The 17,496-nt window shown below is 39.3% G+C and overlaps 3 protein-coding genes across 3 annotated transcripts; all 3 read left to right on the top strand.

Moving 5' to 3' along the window:
• The first annotated feature begins 103 nt into the window (after nucleotides 1–103).
• On the top strand, nucleotides 104–3,916 carry LOC112558490 (xanthine dehydrogenase-like). Its single transcript, XM_025228952.1, has 9 exons — nucleotides 104–189; nucleotides 478–616; nucleotides 1,009–1,178; nucleotides 1,344–1,504; nucleotides 1,917–1,993; nucleotides 2,280–2,362; nucleotides 2,771–3,001; nucleotides 3,438–3,517; nucleotides 3,775–3,916. Exons 2-8 carry the CDS (start codon nucleotides 547–549, stop codon nucleotides 3,477–3,479), a joined length of 834 nt encoding a protein of 277 aa, XP_025084737.1. The 5' UTR covers nucleotides 104–189; nucleotides 478–546; the 3' UTR covers nucleotides 3,480–3,517; nucleotides 3,775–3,916.
• LOC112558797 (xanthine dehydrogenase-like) lies at nucleotides 3,557–6,511 on the top strand. The gene is made up of 9 exons (XM_025229464.1): nucleotides 3,557–3,589; nucleotides 3,775–3,921; nucleotides 4,153–4,255; nucleotides 4,598–4,746; nucleotides 4,912–5,022; nucleotides 5,282–5,348; nucleotides 5,816–5,907; nucleotides 6,046–6,204; nucleotides 6,428–6,511. The coding sequence occupies exons 1-9, from the start codon at nucleotides 3,557–3,559 to the stop codon at nucleotides 6,509–6,511; spliced, it is 945 nt and encodes a 314-aa protein (XP_025085249.1).
• Nucleotides 6,190–16,199, top strand: LOC112558487 (xanthine dehydrogenase-like). Its single transcript, XM_025228948.1, has 20 exons — nucleotides 6,190–6,204; nucleotides 6,444–6,564; nucleotides 7,052–7,144; nucleotides 7,486–7,543; nucleotides 7,704–7,853; nucleotides 9,533–9,725; nucleotides 9,843–9,947; nucleotides 10,406–10,484; nucleotides 10,831–10,945; nucleotides 11,060–11,140; nucleotides 11,559–11,668; nucleotides 11,862–11,975; nucleotides 12,201–12,365; nucleotides 12,748–12,873; nucleotides 13,144–13,274; nucleotides 13,703–13,834; nucleotides 13,982–14,105; nucleotides 14,449–14,545; nucleotides 14,978–15,085; nucleotides 15,333–16,199. The coding sequence occupies exons 3-20, from the start codon at nucleotides 7,055–7,057 to the stop codon at nucleotides 15,404–15,406; spliced, it is 2,052 nt and encodes a 683-aa protein (XP_025084733.1). The 5' UTR covers nucleotides 6,190–6,204; nucleotides 6,444–6,564; nucleotides 7,052–7,054; the 3' UTR covers nucleotides 15,407–16,199.
• Nucleotides 16,200–17,496: the final 1,297 nt, after the last annotated feature.

Raw genomic sequence — 17,496 nt, forward strand, 5'->3', positions numbered from 1 at the left:
TTGACGCAAACTTTAACTGTATTACAGAAATTTCTCAGAATTATGTGAGAGCGAATTTTATCGAACGTAGCACTAAAAGTCCCTACAAATTTAAACTTCTCTTTCAGGAGGTGCTCGTAAAACGTTCTGAGGGAAAAAAATGCCTACAGCTTCTGACCAGTCGATTGTGTGTCCTGCCTGCAGGACGAAGTGAGTAAAATCCCTCAGTTGAAATATGATTTGACTTTTGCTGAAATCTGAGAACCGTCTACCATAACATCAAGCAATAACAGTACTATAAAGTACAGAATACAGAATCAAATAGAAATGAAAAATATTCAGTATTATGATGATACAGCGCAGCCTCCTATATCAGGTTTTGTGTACACCTCCCTTACACTGCAATAACTGAGATATTTATAAAAACAACATTAAAATCATGGACGTCGATAGTAAAAATTGCTCACAGAATGAGAATATTGCTTGTACGTGTTACAGGCAAGATATAGGTCCAGGGTTACAGGTCAGGAGGAGTACCATGGGACCTGCATCAGCTGCGGCTTCTACATGAAACTACGACTACAGCAGGGAGCTAGCGACGGCGTCACCTTCACCGTCAACGGCACTCAGTGCACAGGTAGTCATCGCATCTACTCGCAAAATATAAAAAAAAATCATAGTTATTGTTGTTACTAGACAAAAAGAAATGATGTATAGCAATAAGACAACGCGTAGTAAAATTATGTTTCTGTAACAGACAGGAGTGTTTTAACTTGTGTTATTCCTTTCCGGAAGTTTAAAACAAAACTTTAAACACAATAATTCCAGTAAACTGTGAAAATATATCCGCTGGGGTCTCTACCAGGCAAATAGAAGTGTACATAAGTATCTGGTGAACAGAAAGGCTATTCAGCCAGATTTTAAGACATAATACCTAGCACTGAGAAGTAAACTCAAAATTGTACCTGACGAGTCCTTTGAAAATTGGAAAAGTGGCCTATGATGCTGATTTCATCAAAATGTCGGCAGTGACAGATAAATTCAGCCCTACTTTGTCCCTCAACGAGTACCTGAGGAGGACAGGTGTGTCTCGGGGTACGAAGCAGATGTGCACTGAAGGAGGGTGTGGGGTGTGTCTGGTAGCCGTGAAACTCTTCGAACCGGTCAGCGCCACGAAACAAGTGTACGCCGTCAACTCGGTGAGTTGTTTGTTTGTTTGTTTGTGTGACACAGTTCCTGTGCTCTGATGTGTGAATGAACGATCACCAAACCTATAAGTTCTTGGCAAATAATTTACACTAGCCAAAGATGTTTATCTCTTGCATGGGATATCAATTTCGTTCCTTACATTTCACATCATTCAGTGTCTAGTTCCACTGCACATGTGTGACGGTTGGGAGATAACGACGATTGAAGGACTGGGCAATCCCAGAACTGGTCTCCATGCCATTCAAGAACGCTTAGCAAAGTACAATGGTTCTCAGTGCGGCTTCTGTAGCCCATCCCAAATCATAAATATGTACAGGTGAGCAATCGCACACAGGAGCTTGTCTACCAAAATAAACGTCTTTTGTAGGCTGCAGATGATAATGATGATGACAATGATTCTAATGATAAATCATAATATATATATATATATCACAAGTTAATTTAGAGATTTACTTTAGAAAAAAAATAAAAAATCCAAATAATTTTGCTTAGAAATGGGAAAAAGCAATATGCGAATTTTAAAGCAGATTATTTATTTTAAATTATTTCAACTTTAGGAAAAGGTTCCAATTTCTTGGTCAACTCGATAGAACCGGAAAAATCCTTCAATAATTTCTTCAGTTTGACATGTTATTTTTCTTTGCCTTTATTGTTTTAGTCTTCTGTTGCTTGTAAGTTAACTTGCTTGTTTTTTTTATAAATGATTAAAAATAAGAATTTGATGTAAGTTTGCTTCAGAGAAACCCAATGCCCACCATGAAACAGGTTGAGGACGTCTTTGATACTACTATCTGCCGCTGTACAGGTAAGTCATACTCTACCAGAAAAATAATAAAGGTTAAAATATCTGTAAGTTATACCTACGTGAGTCTCATCATGCTTGTCTCCCAAAAGGTGTTGTGTGTGGATGAATTTCCTAAAACTAAGTTCCAGCGGTTGAGATAAGAAAAGTCAACAATATGAAGTTATGTCATATAACAAAAACGAAAGGTTGTATGTTTCATGCAAAATATTACAAAATATCTGTAACCTTTAGAGACACCTCGCTATACTATAAAACATCGAAGAAAAATATTTGCTCTGCCATGCAGGGTACAGAGCAATCATGGACGCCATGAGGTCTTTCGCTTCAGACGCACCATCCAACCTCCGAGGTGGAATGATTGACATCGAGGTATATAAATAATTTCTTCGACTTTTGTAACTTTCAGCCTTGATATTTTTTAAGTACCTTACTTTGCAGACATGGCAAATACTCTTTAAAACTATACAGACATACCTAAATTTTTAACATAAATTATAAGATTTTCGAGTTTGATAATGTTACAAGAAATGTGTGGATCCAGTTAATCTCAAGAGAAAAAAGAAAACATATCTTTTATAAAACTATCAGAAGGAAAAGTGTTGCTTCCAAGTGTAGCCATGACTGAAAAAGGGACGGTGGGTAAATTAGTTAAGTCCCTTTTCTCTCCTCATCATTTGCCAAAAGAGAATGATAGAAGAAGTGTAGAGGTAAGTATGATGTGAACACGTTTTACGTTGGGTCACATGAGACGGAAACACAAATTCTCTATTTCTGTAGGATTTGAACCCCAAGATGTGCAAGAAGTCTGGCAAGAGGTGCGAGGGCAAGTGTAACAACAAGTCAGACAAAGAGCGATGCTCTAGGGATCGACACCAGAATGACCTCCCCTTCACTAACGTGGGGACACGGTCCAGTGGCTCAAACCCACCACACTGCAAGAGCTGTACATCCTGCTCCATCAGCACCGCACGGACAAGTACAGCCTGGTCTTTGGCAACACAGGCCGGGGTACCTTTGCTACTACGACTACTTAGAAAAATTACTGCTACTACTACCCTTAGCACTACCACGACGACGACGACAACGACGACGACCACCGCCACCACCACCACTACCACTACTAAATCACGTTGATCAGAAAGTTTTACAATACAAGGACTGCAAAACTTTCAACTTCCATTAGGACTGTGTAATGATGTATACACGCAATGTATATGAACTATTACATCTTATTTCGGAATATTTCGCAGGTAAACATCCTTGTACACACGCTCCTAAACAGACATATAAACACGGGTGCAAGGGAGCGAAAAACATAGTGACTAAAGGACAAATTTTAATTTATACTGAGATTAACGGTTGCAGATGCACATAAAGTATTTCATGTTTCTCGTCTAAGTCTTATTAAAATATTGTTTCGCTTTATATTTCGTCGTTTTTCCAGGTGTTTTCAGAGAGCTTGGACCATGGATGTTCAACATTTTGATTGACATTAGAGGAATACAGGAGTTGTACAGGATTGAGGTATTGCTGTTACACTGTAACTCACCTTCTCTTTAAACTATGAATCGAGAGACTTTGAACAGTCCTGGGGTGGTGAAGAAAGAAAGAAAATAATTTTTATCACCAACAATTTACTAAACCTTCTGTGTTGCTTTTGTGTTTCTACTTTTCATTTTTGTATTTGCAGTGCATGCCTTCGAGCATTTTAAAACTAGTCTTCACAAAAATTCTGATGTCGGTTGATCTCAAACACTCGTGTTGAAAATCTTACGTGGCAGTTCACTCCCTCGCTGGTGTGGGGCGCTAACCTGACGCTGACCAACATCCACGACCTGTGCGACAAGGCGCGCAGCAACGCATCACTGCCGTACGCCGCCGTCTTCGCGGAGCACATCAAGAAAGTGGCCAACAATGGCGTCAGGAACGTACGTGTCACGTGTTTACTCCTTACAACTTGTCAGTTCCTAATAAAAGTCTGACCAGTGGCAAAAATAATCTTTTCTGAATATATATTTATATATAACGACATTCTTTGTTTAATTGTTAGGTGACAAACAAGTCTAGAGTCAAATAACCTGTACGACTAAAAAAGCCCAAGTCGTTTGACAATGTTCTCTCCGTGTTGTGCGGTCTGAACATTTATCTCTTTGTCTCAGCTGGCATCATGGGCAGGCAACCTGATGTTAAAACACAAGCATCCTGAGTTTCTCTCTGACCTCTATGTTATGCTGGACCTTGTTGGCGCAAGACTTCTGATTGGTCAGTATGATGTGGTCACGTGGTGCTCGTGAGAAATACACAATACGCAATAAGCTTTGCGAACACGTGAACAGTTGTAGCAGGCATATTGTCAACCAGGGATGGGAGGGGGAGATATATTGAACAACTTTAACTTACCCAAAACTTGACTTTGCTAACGGAACATTAGACATTCCACGAGAGAGTATGGCATCGGTACCACAAAATATTTCTGAATCACCACTGAGTCTTTTCAAAAATTCATTCAGAAAAAAATATCCAATGTTTGAAAACAATCTGTGTGACAAAGGCAGCGGAAATACTATGATAAGTGTATTTATTTGGTTATACATTACATTTCAGGCGACGATACCGGAAACAGAAGCCAGTGCACCTTGAAAGAATTTCTCAGCCTCGACATGCAGGGGAAGATCATCGAGGCAGCCTTCCTCCCAACCTACACCGACACCAACAACTACATCCGACTTTACCGTGTTTCACAGCGCAACCAGGCAATCCCTTTTAAAACTTATTTTCATTTGATTTAACAATTAATAGGATAAATAACAGCTATTTTGATGGCAGAACAGTGTAACACTAGACTCTTCTCCGAGATACACTTGTTCTTATAGCTGGGTGCTAATGTTTATGCCCACGTGTGTCTTTTGTACACACAGGATGACCATGGTCACGTGGCCGCAGGTTTCAACATGAAGCTTGACAGGACCAACAACTGCACGGTGCTACAGCGGCCAACTATCGTCTTCCAGGGCGTCAGCAACACGATGGTCAGTCTGAGGACCTCTCATGACCAGTATCATGTGATCTCTCTTCACAGTTCAACCTAGTTATTTCCCTACAAACAACCCCAGACCACGACTTGCTTAAACACACTCGCGAGGTTAAAAGATCGTGTTTTGATGGTCTTCTTGTATTCTGTAAATTAAGTTAGCATGTGATCATGATTTGTAGACATAAAGAGATGTATTTATTGTGAGAAAGTACTGAAGGTGACGAAAAAAAGTCACTTGCTTTTCATGTCTCTAGAACCGTGCTGAGAATACAGAGGCTTTTCTGGAAGGAAAGCAGTTGGGTGATCCTCAGGTCTTGAAAGGTATCAATAAGGATTAGGCTTTCTTTTAATCACTACAAGTACTTATTTTGCAAACTCTTAATATTGGTCCTCGACTGGCCAAAACCCGAACCTTTAACCCCGGGGTTAGCTAATCCTGGCCAATATGCGATCAAAACGTAAGGTTAATTCAATTCGGAAATAAAAGTTTGTCTTGTGTAAATGCTTAAATAAATGTTCATCGTGTATACTTGTTTACTATATGTAAGTGTTTATCACCAAATCCGTTTTTTTTTTCGATGCTTACCCTGCACATTCTGTAGCACTGCATTATATGAACACATTAAAAAAAAGGAACACGACATCTACGGGGATAAAGACAATTATTGAGAAAATATTTGAATAATAACAACATGAAATTCCTTCTTGTCTTTGGTTGTGTTAATAAGCTGGGTTTACACCCTATCGTCTGTACTTTTTCTAAATCATCAAAACATCTTTTATTGCAGACTGTTTGAACATGCTAAGTATGGAGATTTCTCCGGTCACCGACCCCACCTTGCAATACCGGCGCAGTGTTGCGATGTCACTTTTCTACAAGGTATTTACTTCTGCAATTTCACTCCGGCACTAGATATTTGACGGAATAATTTCAAGCTTATACAACACTTGTTACCCACAATAATGAACCGAAGTTTGGTCCACTTGATGTCGGTGCAAACCTTCTTGTTGTCCTCAGTACGTGCTGGACGTGTGTGGAGACAAGGTGGCTCAGAGGTACCGCAGTGGAGGCGCCATTTTCGAGCGCCCCGTGTCCTCAGGAACACAGTCTTACGACACCCGCAAGGAACAATGGCCTCTCAGTCAACCCATGACATCAATGGATGCAGACTACCTGGTAATTCACTTTTAATCCATTTTTTTTTTTTTTTTTTTTTTTGTTGTTGTTGTTGTTGTAGTTTACGCGATATTTCAACCAAAGACAAATGAAAAGTATCCGATTTTTTCTTAAAGGCATGTTGGTCTTGTTCGCAAATATTTCCTCAGCGATTGTTGGAGTCTTCTGATAAAATAGATACGATACAATAAACTCTGGTTTGGAAAGAAATGTGTGATATAAGGGATGTAACTGCGCAGGTTTCTGCAAAGTTCGATACCTGGATGATCTCCCTTGGGACCCAGATGAGCTTCATGCTGCTTTGTAATAAGTACAGAAGGCAACGCTGAGATCGCCTCTGTAGATGCTCAAGCTGCGTTGGTAAGGACTCAGATAGCATAAAACTAGCAACTTTCTTAGAATTTGCCATTTTTAGTTCTGTCTCGAAGGACTTGCCATGAGTATTCTTACCAAATTGTGTATTGTTTTAGCGTAAATATTGAGTTTTAAACATTGCTTTCACATAAACAAGGCATAAGACAGGAAAATAATGACAAATCTGTAAGCCTATATAACTATAGAATATGTTGTTTTCCGACAGTTAATAGACTGTGTAAGACACAGAATGTGGAGTATGAAAACAGTTTTGAAGAATACACTTTGTCTACACTCATTTTAATTCGTGTCTTTTCTAGTATACGGGCAGTCTAGCAATAATTAAAGCACGCACACCGGTCGACTTATACTTATTATACACTTATTAACAGTTTATTTTCTAGTCATTCGCTATAATTATTATTCTATACTAATCTTCATTAGTTCTTGGAGACACCACACACAATATGATGCAGTATTGTGTGTTTGGCAGGCTATGCCCGGGGTGTACAAATTCATTCAAGCTTCCGACATTCCTGCTGGAGGAATAAACAACTTTTCACCCCTTGCATCAACTCATGAAGAGGTAATAATAATGATAATTATTTCCAAACCTATTTTCCAAAGTTTACAAAAATACTTTCATTGATACTAAATAAAATTGTTCCATGCACAAACGGCATACATATATATACCAGACACGTAACAACATTCTCATGAATCATAGCGGACAAGCACTACACATTATAATGATTACAGTGTAAATGATTACTCGTTTTATTGGTCTGCTGAAGAGAGAGAGTGAATCATGGTCAAGATGTATATGGTGTATTTAAAGTAGGCAAAGCCTGTAATTATTATGGAAAGTTTATATAAAATTTAAAATAAAGGTTTGCACATTTATATATAATAATATTTTGTTTTCAGTTTCTCTCAAGCGGTCGAGTGGAGTATGCTGGCCAGCCCATTGGCATCATAGTTGCAGGTATCCTGCAGTCTTGCTTTTGGTAAAAGAAAAGTGCTGAAAACTAAAAAAATTAGTGTAAGCCTGATTGGCATTGAAACGCTAGTTGTTATTTCAAATATCATTAACGAAAAGAAACCAATCAATTGTTAAAAGTTCATTATTGTCTACATTCCAATAGATGACCCTCTAACAGCGCGTTCTGCAGCATCCAGAGTAAAGGTGACTTACACCAATGTCCAGCCACCATTACTGGACACCAGGACGGCCATTAATCAAAAGTCTTTCTTTCCAAGTCAGCTGGACCCTGTCATCAGTGGTGATCCAGACAGTAAGGCTTCTTTTATTCTAAAGAAAGGGTAAATCTCATTGCAAGCTGATGTGCCACCCCCAAATCTCTATCCATTCTCAAAAATACACATCTACTAACATTGCTATGGAAGGCTGGGGACATACATTAGGCGTTCACTACAAGGGCCATAGTCTCATCGCATCGACATTTTCCTGATCGCTAAACTCCAACGGCCCGAGAGCTGGCCGGCCGCTAGGCGAGCGCCATGCGTGCGAAAAATGTCGCCCGTGTAACCGCACTTCAGCAATCGGGCCGTCGACACCCTGACCTTGAGGGAATACCTAGGGAACTCCACGTGTGCGCATGCGCGAACCAACGTTTACCGAGAATCGAGAACAATGGAAGAAAAACATGAAGCAGACAACATATCGCCATATAAGAAGCCGAGAAAGGCGAACTGCATGACAAACAAGAAAATCTGGATCTTGTTAGAAGACTGAAGTAGTGTTCGTTATCTTCTCTTTTTTATATATCTTGACTGTGCTTTGTTGTTGTTGTTTGTTTCTTTTTGTTTTGTTTTGTTTTTTTGTCAGGTAAGGTTGGAAAAGGTGTGCTTAATGAGTTCGTTGACAAATGAAATAATAGAAAGAAGAGCGCAATATGGCAGCGAATTGCAAAATTGCCGCCTTTTGTGGCGTAGAACATCGCAGTCTTGTAAGTTGGTTCAAGACTTGATACAAAAAAAAAAAAAAGCGACCGCACTCACTGACAATACGGAAGAGAATCTTCTTCTCCCCGCTCCCATCAAGTAAAAACACTCAGTCACACAACAACATTGAAATCACCACAGCTTTCTTTCCTTTGTTCTTCGAATAAAACAACCTATCGACACCAATTGCTTAAAAAAAAAAAAAAGACCGGCCGGCCATCCCAGCATTGTGCGGCACGCCTCAGACGTCCACACTGACAGCCCCATTAACTGGGATCTTTCACACCTCCCCCTTCCACCTAATTTTCCCAGGCCCTTTCCAGGCTAACAAAGCATTTAAAATAAAAAAATAGTACAGCACGTTGGTCAGCACACACATTTTGAAAGGTACCTGTCGCATAGAAACGAAGGGCAAGACATACTTGCAATGTCGGTGTGACACTGCGCCCTCGATTCGAAAATGTTAAAGCCTCCTGAATGTCGTCGACGATCTCCAGGATGTCAACTCTTCGAAATTTTAAGCGTTCGTATATCGTTATGTCATTCCATGAATTGATGGGATTACTTTGATCCCGAAATATCCTGTTTCTGTGAAGATTTCGGTCCGTGTCATACAGCAAAAACACCACGGCGGCCATGTTTAACGAGCCCTTCGCGAGTTACAGGCGCCAGCGGCCGTCTCTACACTTACAGGCCGAATCACCCGCCAGCGCAGCCAAAAGACGCGACATGTTTCGGCCTCTAAACCACTTAGAGGGTGGTCGGACCTTTGATGGCCTCTAAGTGGCTTAGCGACGCGATGAGACTATGGCCCCAGAACAAGTGAAACGCAGAAGAGTCGAAACCAGCCAATAGCTCCAAATAGTTCGCGATTCAAAAATAATAATTATTATAGACAATCCACCTGCAAAAGAGAAGAGGGGAGAAAATGCAGCAGAAGTATGTGTAAACACCAAGGTCCAACACTTTTATTATCTTACACTACTAGCCCTCTTTCTTCGTGCTTCAGCGGCCATTGCCCAGTCAGCTCGACGCTTGAGTGGCTCGGTGGAGGTAGGAGACCAGTACCACTTCTACATGGAGGCTCAGAGCAGCAGGTGCGCCCCCAACGACAATGGAGGGATGGATGTACAGTCGACAACCCAGTTTATAGATCGCACCACACAGGCTGTGGCAGGTCTCCTCAACATCCCAGTGAACAGGTGACTGTGGCTTCATTTTATATACATATATCACCTTCTCTCTAAACATCCCAGGAAAGAAGTGACTGATTTTTATTAACTTTTGCTAGTTGATTAGTTTTATTCTCTAAATTGCAGCGTGAACCTGGAAGTCGAACGCCTAGGTGGCGCTTTTGGAGGAAAGATCACTCGCAATTCCCTCGTCGCTGGAGCCTGCGCATTGGCTGCGTTGATCATGCAGAGGTAAACAAACATCACGAAATGTATCCCGATACAACATTAATGATCAGAAGTAAATCAAAACGTCACAAGAGATAAAAAAAAATTAACGGAATGTATCCTGATACACCGTAGGAAAGCTCGCACCATGTCTCGTGGTGACAGATAAACCACCGGCGGCCATTACAAGCATGGCGAAGTACAAGAGGGCGTATTTATGGAAACCGTATGACATCATATCGTCTGCATCTTCTATTCGATACCCTGATTCTTAGCATCACCACAAAGTTGTATTTTAAGTCATGTGACTGTACGATGTCTTAGCTGAATTACAACCGGAAAGATGGAATGTTCCCAATCTAAAGTGACTGGATATTTTCAGTCACCTCGTCCATCATTATCACGCACACCTACAGTTAGTCTATACTGCTTTTATACCTCAGTTTTTTTTCCAATGTTAATGTTTTTCTTTTTGCCCCTAGACCTGTTCGCTTGGTCGTGGATATCCACACTAACATGAAGACGATGGGAAAGCGCCTTCCGGTGATTGGAGACTACGAGGTGAGATGTGTTCAGTGAAGAACATCTCTTACACGCTTTTTTTTGGTAGCTCTTCATTTTTAATTTACATAGATTTTGTCTTTTACAAATGTGGTAGTAACAAGAACAATTTAACCTTACTTCTGTTCTCAGTGTTAAACAGATCTTCCAAAATGTTTCTACTTTTTTAATTATTAATAAGCACTTTAAATTCTGACTTTCTGCTTTTAACAACGGTTGATTGCCTATAACAGTAATGCTATTTCACTTTTTTCCCATAGAGACCTTGAAAGTTTTTTCAGCAAATCTTTACTTGTTTGGATGTTTTGGAAAGACCAGGCCATTCTAACAACTTATTTCTTGACAGGTGGGATTCACAGAAGAAGGAAAGCTGAATGGAATAAAGTTCGCATACTACGCTGACTGTGGTCATCATGACATTGATTCTGGAAATGTTTTTGTTTCGAAGTTCATAGACAACGGTAAATATTTTCCCCGAGCCCTTGCTCTGTTCCGTATGTAAATGTATATAAATGTATAGACTTTATACTTTAAATTGAATATTTGTTTTATTTTTTACTTCTGGTAACCTACAGCTTATTACTGTCCGAACTGGAACCTAAAGATCGTCACTGTGAAAACAAACAAAGCCACTAACACGGCCCTCAGGGCTCCTGGTGAGTAACAAACAATCCAAGTCTCTGTCTCCTTTTCTAATCAGGCGATGTATGCATGTAAGTGTGCATGTAGGTTCGCGATGGAAAACGATCAAAGCAAACTGTTCAAATTTTCTTCAATTGATTTTACGAATGTTTTCTACTGAAGATGTAACCAAAAACATCACATAATAAATCCAATTATAACAAAACTGATTTCAGTTTTCAATGCCCACCCCTGTAGAATATAAAAATGTTTTGTGTGGGAAAACATACCTGTGGTTTATTTGTTTAATAACATGTCAGAGGGCGGCTTTAAGGGAAGAGCTCAATCAGACAAGAGACTACACAAAGTTTTTGTCTCTCCTTCAAGTAACTACATAAGTACACTAATGGCTATTGTAATTCGTTTTTACATTTGTCTAATCCCCTCAAAAAGAGGCTGTTCCGTGTGTTTACATGATGGAGACGATAATGGAACACATTGCCAAAGTGCTTAACAAGGACCCCACGGAGATTAAAAAACTCAATCTCTACCAAAAAGGACAGGTAGTATAACACACTTTATATTTGTAGACACGAATTTTATTAATCTGTAGCGTTTCCAGAAAAGCAGACGGACGGCTTGTGCTTCAAGTCTTTTCAAACATAACTAGATTCCCTTTATCTCACACCACGTATTTGACATAAAAAAAAGTGTCTCCACCTGTAACATCGTTCACGAATCCTTTGTCCATCCCAGTTTGCTCTGAACGGTACAAAGCTGGACTACTGCAACCTCACAGAGATTGTTTCTCAGATAGAAACATCTTCTGACTTTGAAGCTCGCAAACGCCAAGTGGCCGAGTTCAATCAGGTAAATTTAGAAAGTAGCAATTATAATTTCTCAATAATTAGGAGTAATAACGGTGATAGTCCATGGGTAGTGTCACGCTGGGTTCATAAATATGTATTTGTCTCAGAATATTCTCTTTTTCACTCTATTATCCTTATCTTTACCTCTTGCAAACAACTGACATGGCAGATATAGGGTAGATATGGTACTATATAACATTAGAATACTGAGATGTTATTTTTTCAGGCAAATCGTTGGAGAAAGCGAGGCATCTCCTTGATCCCCTCAAGGTATGGTGTGGCATGGACCAACGGAAATTACAGTGTGTTTGTGGCTGTGTACCACGCTGACGGGTCGGTCACCGTTGAACACGGGGGCATCGATCTAGGGCACGGAATCAACACAAAGGCAAAAAATATTTACTTATTATTCTATGTCTTAAGCAAGTAATTTAAAGAGGAGATTAAGTTGATCTTTATTTACGAAGAAGACATTATTCTAATGCGTGTTGACTTGTTCTCAGTTTTCATGCATTCTAAACCCACCATACTTGGCATAAGGTCTTGAAATCAATTGTTTACAAAGGACACTGTAGATGTACCTTAAAAAATCTACATCAGAGCTTGAAAATTAAACAGCATGCGTGAAAGCATTTACTTTGAGTGTTCATTCAAGAAGAAGAAAAAGAAGAAAGAAGAAGCAAGTTCTATTTGAGTTACAGTGTTATGTCCCCTGCATAAGTTTCCACACATTTCGGATGAATTACATATTTCGCTTCGATGTTTTTCCAGGTGGCCAGGTGTGCGCCTATGAGTTGGGTATTCCTCTCTCACTGGTTCGGGTCAAGAAGAGTTCTTCTAATGTAAACGCAAACTCCTTCCTTACCGCAGGATCCAAAACAACAGAGATGAACTGCCAGGTAGGTTTGTGCTGTCAGGAAAAACAAAAGCACATTTCCTAAAATCTTGTTAAAATAATGGTAAAAATCCAATCATCTTACCTGACTATTCTAGTAATACTTATGTTTTATCGGGTCTACAAGCGTTTACGGTTATTATTTTATTTTATTTCAGAAAAATGTCTAGTGCTTACTGTTCTTCTTCACCAACGAGTGTTATCTAATGTTTGTTTTAATCTTATCTGACCTCTAGAAGTATTTGCTGTTTGTTTTTGTCCTACCTGACCACAGGGAGTCATCCAGTGCTGTCAGGAAATTAATGCTCGCATGGCACCAGTCCGACAGAGAATGGCGACTGCCGCGTGGAAGGACATTGTCACCGAGTGCCATCGCCTGAGAATCGACCTTGTAGCCCACGCCTTGTAAATATTACCGATGACTTAAATATTATACTTAAATATTACCTCCAGTCCTCTGATAGAATTGTAGAAATGATACAAACTCACTATAGTACGGGCGATATAAAAAGGACAATGGATCCGTATTGTAAACTATTCCCCAAACAGTATGAAATATCGTTGCCTTCTTGTTATGTACATATACTTTATTTTAAAACCATACCTGCTTTAAGACAGAAGAGTTGCGTTCATTAAACTTTAAGAATGGTAATTTATTTCAGATTGTAGCCAGAATACGATAAAAGTAATATTTGTCAGGTTCTCAAAGAATAAACATTCTCATTAGCTGTAGAAATATGTGTGCGTTGTGAAGAAAGGTCTTCTAGGAATAGAACACAATAAAAGAGAACAGGGTTTATCCTGCCCCACTGCCCTGTGTTTCTGTGTGACAGCACCGTGCCCCAGAGTGTGTATCCATGTCGCTATGACGTGTACATGGCGGCCGTGGCGGAGGCTGAGCTGGATGTACTCACTGGTCAGTTCCAGATCAACCGCGTGGACATCTTGTACGACTGCGGCGACAGGTTTGTTGTTTGATATCAATATCAATACTATTCCTTCAAATTACCTTTAGTCAGCTGGACATCCTTGCCGTCAGGCAGTTTAGTATAGGAGTGATCATTTGGCATCAACTGTCAGACCTCCCATAAAGATTTGGTTTTGCTGTTCAGCATGAATCCGGAAATAGACGTTGGACAGATTGAAGGAGGATTTGTGTTGGGTATGGGATGTCACCTGACAGAATACAGCAAGTTTGACCCCAAAACAGGAGTCCTGCTCACTGACGGAACTTGGGTGAGTTGGAAAAAGTTTTCTTCTGAGCGCCTGAAAGTACATTTCTTTATAAGTGTCAGATTCTAAAAAAGCCCAACACACAATCAGTTATGATTATGAAGCCTTCAACTCTCTATTTATAATTATATATATAATTAACATCATTGTGGAGATGATGCGGTAATAACAGTTATAAGGGAGAACACACATACGTCGCTTGCACGACATACACAGATTGGGTTACTATCACAACATCGCGTTAAGGACGTGGCGTAGAGAAAGAAAAATATTTAGAGATTATGCAATAGAATATTTGGAGGAAAAAATAAAGAAAAGGAATAATGTCCTCTGTTATCCACTGCAGCTGTACAAGCCGCCTCTACCCAAAGACCTGCCCATAGATTTCCGAGTGGCGCTGTTGAAGAACGCCCCCAATCCAATGGGAGTATTGCGCTCCAAAAGTAAGCACAAGCGATTTGTTTATATTTACACATAAGTAATCAAACGGTTCTCATCACAACACAACAGAACACTCGTGTTTTGAAAAAAAACCCGTTTAGTCCGCAAAGTTGTGCAACACTGCCATCAGTTTTAAAACAATAAATGTGATTAATATGTACCCGAAGTAGGTTTTTACTCGGAAAAAAAGCTACCTGAAAATGAAGAAAAACCGACGCTCATTAGTTTAAATTTCTAGGTGGAGGAGATTTATGAGTATTGATTATTCATCATTTAGCAATCCTCCTCCTGAAAACTTAATTTTTCTGAAACATTTCTGCCACTAAGCCTATGACTTCTCTCTGAACTGACTGCGTGGCGTTTGCTAGACTAGCACCAAGTTAGTTGTCTTAGTGTCTTCATTTGTGAATCCCATATCATCGTCTGTTTTGTAGCTGTCGGGGAGCCACCGGTGCCAATGAGCTGCTGCACCGTCTTCGCCATCAAGCACGCCGTGGAGGCTGCACGTGCCGAGATCGGCCACGACACCTACTTCACCCTGAGTAGGTCATAGGTCACAGCTAAAACTCTGCTAACCTCTCCACTTGACTTTATATAACCGTGAAATCCCGTTGTCTCTTATAAACTATCGTCGCTTCTTAAAAGATTCTGTGATTCTATTTACAAATTTCCTGATTTTTATTCGTTTGATGTTAAGAAATTGTTTTACAAGGTAAAGTAAGAAATTCTTTTATATAGATTATATTGATAGCGCATGGTGATAAATTTACACTTCTACCTGTTCTTCAGACTCACCTGCGCTGCTGCAACAGGTTCAGGCGGCCTGTCAGGTGGACCCTGCCCAGTTCACACTTGGAAACTAGTCGTCTGCTCGACTGGGCTAAGTGGCCGTGTGATGCTTTATGAGATGTTGACTACCTACAGACATGTTTACTTTACCTTTTAGTGACATTCAGCTTTAAAGTGTTTTAGAGTTTAAAGAGCTTTTGTTTTCAGGTCCAAGATTAAGTCTTTTCATGGAGAAACGCTTAAATGTTTGAGAATCAATTAAACATAAGCGGACAAAGGTGTAATAAGTAACCAAAAGATAATTTGTTTATCGTATTACACGTTTGTCTGATTTTCTTGTACTTGGTTTCAAATGATGTAAATACTAGAAGATTATACTGATTACTGTATACAATTTTTATCACTTAACGTAAATTACAATAAAAGTTTTCTCTATTTCTTAAAGTGGCATCACGGTGTATTTGGTTTTACTAAAAATAAGGACACAATATCACTATTTAAACTGTTTGCATATAAGTGAAAGCACAGATTTGGGAGTGGGCCTCAGTCGTTATTGACAGAATATTTTTTTGTGGCTTATATTCTTCGTTTAAAACGAGAAACAAACTTTTTTTGATGCGGTGTGGTTTGGCATGAAAATTTTGTCATTTGAATAGAGCCAAATTTGTCGCCCTCTTGAGTATACATTTTGTTTTGCTAATTTAGAAACGTGGTCAATGGAGACTTTTTTTCAAAAGCGTGTTTGCTTCCATTTTGATGTGATATATCTGGAGGATTTTTCCTTTGGTCAACAGTATCGTTAATGCAGAATCGTAATATACACGTAATCAGGAAAAGGCAATGAATTAAAAATCGCTTGAGTCGAGACCTTGATTGTTTATTTTCCTTGTGAATAGTTACTTTCAGTGCGTGTGTTTGTGTGGACCTAGTGTTATTATGCTTTCTTGCGCGTGCATGTGCGAAAGGAATGGATTGCACTCATGGTGAAATAAAGTAGTCCTTTATACGTCTTCTAGTTGTATAAAGGACTACTTTATTTTAATGTTTATATATATATTATAATATTTAATGTTTTTCTTCCACTAAAGCAGCAAATAAACGAGAAAATATCTTGTAATGAAATAAAAAGAGATATAACTACATCAACTATTTTCAAAGCTGCATAACTATTTTTCTAAAAATTCACCTCACACCAACGCTGCACTACAGTTTTTGAAATCTGTCCTTTAAAACAAGATTTGTTTTCAAAATAATTTCCTGACTGCAGACTTCCCCTCCTCATTTCAACAGAAGGAATGACTTCAAGTATTTCTTTAGTTTGGAAAACAGGATGAAATCATCACGATTCAGGTCCGGACTGTCCGGTAAATGCAGGCAACACTGAGAATTCCTGGCATTGAATTGCATTTGTTGTGTCCCAGTAGGACTTCATTTCTTATTCTAATCCATGTGATTATACTTTATAATCCAGAGTCTAAATGTAACATTTAAAATTCTTTGTTATTCATCTTTAAAGAACAACAGAAATCCCCCAAAATTGTCAACATGACCTTCCCTTCCCAATCTTTGAACAGAACATCTGAACACTCTTCAACTTCATGTGTTTAAGGTCAGGTATGATAAAGGTAAGATACAGTGTTACAACACAAAACTGGTTTTATCCAGATATGTATCGTAACAGAAAATATTACAGTGAAGACAAAACTAATCATGCCGCCCTCGTAATATTAAACAATGGACCTTCAAGCATAAACTAATGCAGGTACACAAGTACTCTTCCACCCACCCACCCTTTTCAATTTTGTGAGGTACAAAAAATTTACAATCCAGACACAATCAGTGTCTGTGAATGTCTTGTAGTAATCTAGGATGTGGTGTACTTCTCTTTTCTGCTGTGTCACAGGTCACACCCATGTGTAACTCGGCTGTGGACTGAGATAAGAAATGTCATTCAAAGGACAATAATTGCTATCCGCGTTTTCTTTGAGGTTGAGCGATACGCCGATACAGTTGAGAGAAAGTAAGAGTTCAGTAACTTCTTAACCAAAATTTGACCAAATGACTTAAAAACCTAACTTTGTTGGCACAACTGCTAAATATGTGGTCTAAACTTAGTTAACAATCCTTATTTAAGGCAAACTATCATGTGCACAACAAATATCGC

Source organism: Pomacea canaliculata, linkage group LG3, assembly GCF_003073045.1.
Source record: "Pomacea canaliculata isolate SZHN2017 linkage group LG3, ASM307304v1, whole genome shotgun sequence".
Classification (NCBI taxonomy): Eukaryota; Metazoa; Mollusca; class Gastropoda; order Architaenioglossa; family Ampullariidae; genus Pomacea; species Pomacea canaliculata.

Excerpts from the sequence above, each read along its gene's own strand:
- LOC112558490 (XM_025228952.1), top strand. The coding sequence starts at position 547 with ATGAAACTACGACTACAGCAGGGAGCTAGCGACGGCGTCACCTTCACC. Across the intron at positions 1,994-2,279 it reads TACTATCTGCCGCTGTACAG|GGTACAGAGCAATCATGGAC; the intron begins GTAAGTCATACT and ends TCTGCCATGCAG. Across the intron at positions 3,002-3,437 it reads CTTTGGCAACACAGGCCGGG|GTGTTTTCAGAGAGCTTGGA; the intron begins GTACCTTTGCTA and ends TCGTTTTTCCAG.
- LOC112558797 (XM_025229464.1), top strand. The coding sequence starts at position 3,557 with ATGAATCGAGAGACTTTGAACAGTCCTGGGGTG. Across the intron at positions 4,256-4,597 it reads TGGCGCAAGACTTCTGATTG|GCGACGATACCGGAAACAGA; the intron begins GTCAGTATGATG and ends ATTACATTTCAG. Across the intron at positions 4,747-4,911 it reads GTGTTTCACAGCGCAACCAG|GATGACCATGGTCACGTGGC; the intron begins GCAATCCCTTTT and ends TTGTACACACAG.
- LOC112558487 (XM_025228948.1), top strand. The coding sequence starts at position 7,055 with ATGCCCGGGGTGTACAAATTCATTCAAGCTTCCGACATTCCTGCTGGA. Across the intron at positions 10,946-11,059 it reads TTCGAAGTTCATAGACAACG|CTTATTACTGTCCGAACTGG; the intron begins GTAAATATTTTC and ends GGTAACCTACAG. Across the intron at positions 11,976-12,200 it reads AAGTGGCCGAGTTCAATCAG|GCAAATCGTTGGAGAAAGCG; the intron begins GTAAATTTAGAA and ends TTATTTTTTCAG.